Raw genomic sequence first — 3897 nt, 5'->3', positions numbered from 1 at the left:
ATCTGCTCAGGCTGTGGCCCACCCTCCTCCAAGCTGCCCCTGCCATCGCTCTCCTGTCCCAGTCCAATGGCGGCCTCTCCGTCCTCCCCTCCCTCGACCCTCAGCACCAGCCTGGGCGGTCGCTGTCTTTTTCTGGAGTGATGCCTGGGGACACCACACCTGCCTGGTTATCCTACCTCACCGCTGTCTGCTCACCTGTCTCCCTGACTTCTCAACACAGGAGTGCCAGGCTCAACCTGGGTATGAAGGAGGCGGCAGGAGAGGAGCCGGGGAGAGGCGGCGAGGGCCAGGTCCCAGGCAGCGGGAGCCGTGGACGGAGAGAAAGGCCCTGTCGGCAGTGAGAACTAGAGGGCAGTGAAGGCACTGCGAGCACGGAGGGGGACCGCCTGGACATGGCATTAATCCAGTCTTCCTCCCCCTGTGATATGGCACCGCCAGCCCGACGCATCGACACGAAGTTGTCCAGGTCCCACCAGTCCCCGGCGTGTCACGTGACGTGGGCCACCAGGCTACGGTGACAGCTGGTTCCAGTCCAGCTCCCGCTGGGCCCCCGGGTGGGCCGGGAGGCGAGGATCGGAGCACCAGGCAGCCAGGTGCTGGGGCAGAGGCGGTTCCCCTCCCAGAGCCGGAGCTGGGTCACAGGCCTGCTGCCCCCGGCGGTGGCGGCAGCTCCCTCTGGCTGACGGTCAGAGGCTGCACCCCGATCGCCCTGGGAAGCAGCCCCCACACGCCAGCCCGAGCCTGAGCCGCCATCGCTGTCTCTCCAGCCGGCCACCGGCCAAAGCCTCTACTGCTGCTTGCGCGGAAGGTCCTTCCTGTGGACGAGGATGAGTCCGCAGAGGATGAGGAGCACGCCGCCCCACCACAGCGCCTCCTGGCTCTCTCCGTACAGCACGAAGCCCAGGGCGGCCTGCGGGACAGACAGCCGTGAGGCCGGAGGCACAGCCTCGCCCCGGGGAGCTGACTGCCCTGGGGGGGGAGGAAAGGTCTAGAGCCCCAAGCCTTGGGCTCAAACCACTCGACTCACTTTGGTCTCACCTACAGAGGTGAGGAGGGAACCTAGCTCACCGCACTGGACCCCGGCAAAGTGCACAAACCAGCCGAGACCACAGCGAGGCCGGTGCGCAACTGGTGCCTGAGCCGGCCTCCTGCCTCCCCCCCAACCTGCTGACCCCAGACCACCAGAGAGAGGAACCCGGACCCCGGCATCTCATGCTGGACAGTGCAGGCCCGACAGTGGGCAGACCAGGACGAGGGCGAGCAGCAGGCAGGCTGGCCGGACCCCTGGACGTGGGCCCCACTGAACGGGAGAATTCCTCGGTTTGCGAGTGGAGAGGAACAGCCGCAGCCCAGCCTCTGCTTTGGGTCCCGGCCTTGCTTCTGTGTGAGGAAGCCGGGCTGCCCCAGGATAACCCACCAGAACCCAAGTTTGAGATGGGGGACCGGCCCCGCAGGCTGCTCACCGAGCTGAGGATGTTCGAAGAAGTCACCGTGACAGACGCAGTGGCGGAGGACACGGAGAAACTGAGGCCGCGGCTGAAGAAGGTCCACATCAGAGAGTTGGCGGTGGCCGTCACCAAGATGCCCGAGGCACAGGCGATCACGTGCGCCTGCAGGAGGAGGTGTCACGGCAGCCGGGCCCGGCCCGCCCGGCACCCAGCAGCGCCCCTCGCAGCACCCCCAGGGCCCCTCCCGAGACCCCGCCGCAGCCCAGGGGAGCCTCAGCTTCCCTGTGGGCTCAGCCCTCCACGGGACACAAATTCAGAGGTGACACTTTTTGGCCATCTTCTCGGCCACGTGGCCTTGGCAGAAAATGCTAATCCATCACCAGCGTTTCCTCAGAGCACCAGGTGTTTGGTGGGCCTGCAGTGGCCACTGCCGGAAGTCCAGGCCCCGAGGGCCAGTCGTTACTATGTGGTCTGTAGCAGGGGTGCCCCAGGGACAGCGCCCTCACTGCCCAGGGTCAGGTAACGCACGAGCTAGACGTGTCTCTCCCCTTCTGTGCCCGCCACATCCCTCAGGCGGTCCCACTGGGCATCCTGGAGCTTTCCTCTGTGCCTGCCCTGCAGTGAGTACTTTAAGTGCATCCTCGTTTACTCCTTAGCTTCATTTCACAGATAAAGAACCTGAGGCATTAAGTAACTTGCCTCAGTGCCACGGCTGATAGAAGCTGCCAGATTCCAACCCAGCGGTGCGGCTCCGCCATCTTAACCAGGACACAGCCCCGCCCACGGAAAACCACCTGCACCATCGCCATTGGACTGGGACCCCAGGCATCGCGTGGAGAGCTGGCCATTTTGTCTCTTTTTCTAAAAGGCAACAGCCTTGAGAGAATACAAACCACCTGCACTAAGGCTATGCAGACCCCCTTGCTTGGTTTCAAGGTAGCAACTTGCCTGCTTAAGCCACACACTCATTTCTCCTAACAGCTTTCCAGCAGCTGAATACATAGTGTCTTGAGGAAAGGGTTTCTTTGTATACTGTACAAAAGCGCTGTACATGCCAGTGGCAGCCTGTGGCCCAGTGGATAGGGCATCATTTACAGACTGAAAGGTCCCAGGTTCGATTCCTGTCAAGGGCATGTACCTTGGTTGTGGGCTCATCCCCAATAGGAGGTGTGCAGGAGGCAGCTGATTGATGTTTCTCTCTCATCGATGTTTCTAATTCTCTGCCCCTCTCCCTTTCGCTCTGTAAAAAAAATCAATGAAATATATATATATATATATATATATATATATATATATATATATATATATATATATATATATATTTTATAAAAGGTTATGAAAGCCTATGGCACAATTGGAAAGAGCAGAAAACCTCTGCCTCCTAGAGGCACTCATCTTATTTTGGACTGCTTACGCCAAAAACTGCACCCCTTAAGCCTGGCAGCTCCCACTGGATTCGCCCTAAATAGGCTGAAATCTTCAGAATCAACCTGCCCCTGGTCCAGGTCAGGGTCTAACGCAGGGCTGCAGATTCGGGATGGGCGAAGCCAAGAGGTACCCGTTAGCACACTTGGGGAGGCAGTTTAAAAGATGTCAACCTCGGGGAAGTGCAGAGCGTCTCCCAAGCCCCCCGTTTCCCGGCAGCCGGGGAGAGCGGCCAGAACCCCGTTAATCACGGAGCAAGGGGACGGGCAGCAGGCTTCCCACCTCCAGTCCGGTGGAGGGAAACGTTCGGGCACAAGGGGCTTAACATGAGAGGCAGAGTGATGGAGGAGCTGGGCGTCTCCCCCGAGAGCCAGCGGCCAAGGGGGGCCGGCTCAGGCACCGGCGGGTCTTACCGCCACGCGCGGGGCGCAGGGCGCTCCCGCCCCAGGAGCGCGGTGCCCGCCGGGGCCCGGGCCGGGCAGATCCACGGGGGTGAAGCGGCGCCCCGCGCCCCCGCCTACCCGGAGCCCGCAGCGCCCCTCCGCCGCCGCCCGCCCGCCGCGCCCCGGGCTCCACCTTGCTGCCGAAGGCCAGCTTGGCGGAGGCGGCGGCCAGGGCCCCGAACACGCCGGCACACAGGCAGTTGAAGACGCCCCAGAAACGGCGCCGCATCGCCCCGGCCTGGAGGTGCGAGGGCAGCGCCGCGGGGGTGTCGGGGCAGGTGGCCATGGTGCCCCCCCGCCAGGGTGCCCGCGCACGCGGTGTCAGCCACTGGCGGGCCGAGCGCGCGCCGTGATTGGACGGTGGCCTCACGTGACGCAGCGTCACGTAAGTGAGGAGCCCAATTCGAGTCCTTCAAGGACCTCGCAGGGGCGGGGCCCCGAGGGGCGGGGCCCCGAGGGGCGGGGCCCCGAGGGGCGGGGCCCTGAGGCCCGAGCCCCAGCGGGCCCCTCGGGCGCAGGGCGCCCTCTAGCGATAGGTTTAGGTTTATCCGAGCGCGCCCAACCCATGCCTGAGGCCCACT

The 3897-nt window shown here is 63.4% G+C and overlaps 1 protein-coding gene across 1 annotated transcript in view; it reads right to left on the bottom strand.

Annotated features, from left to right (window-relative positions):
* TMEM42 (transmembrane protein 42) overlaps window positions 1–3665 on the bottom strand; it is a 4013-nt gene extending 348 nt beyond the window's left edge. The window contains exons 1-3 of the mRNA XM_084901735.1: window positions 3450–3665; window positions 1464–1610; window positions 1–910 (exon numbers count right to left, since the gene is read on the bottom strand). The exon at window positions 1–910 is cut by the window's left edge and continues 348 nt beyond it. Of these exons, the coding sequence (XP_084757861.1) occupies window positions 788–910; window positions 1464–1610; window positions 3450–3602 (423 nt within the window). The 5' untranslated portion in view covers window positions 3603–3665 and the 3' untranslated portion in view covers window positions 1–787. The remainder of the gene's footprint in view (window positions 911–1463; window positions 1611–3449) is intronic.
* Between the last annotated feature and the right edge of the window lie 232 nt (window positions 3666–3897).

Source organism: Pipistrellus hanaki (genome assembly GCF_964339955.1).
Source record: "Pipistrellus hanaki genome assembly, chromosome: 13".
Classification (NCBI taxonomy): Eukaryota; Metazoa; Chordata; class Mammalia; order Chiroptera; family Vespertilionidae; genus Pipistrellus; species Pipistrellus hanaki.
This window is presented reverse-complemented; position numbering and strand designations above follow the sequence as displayed.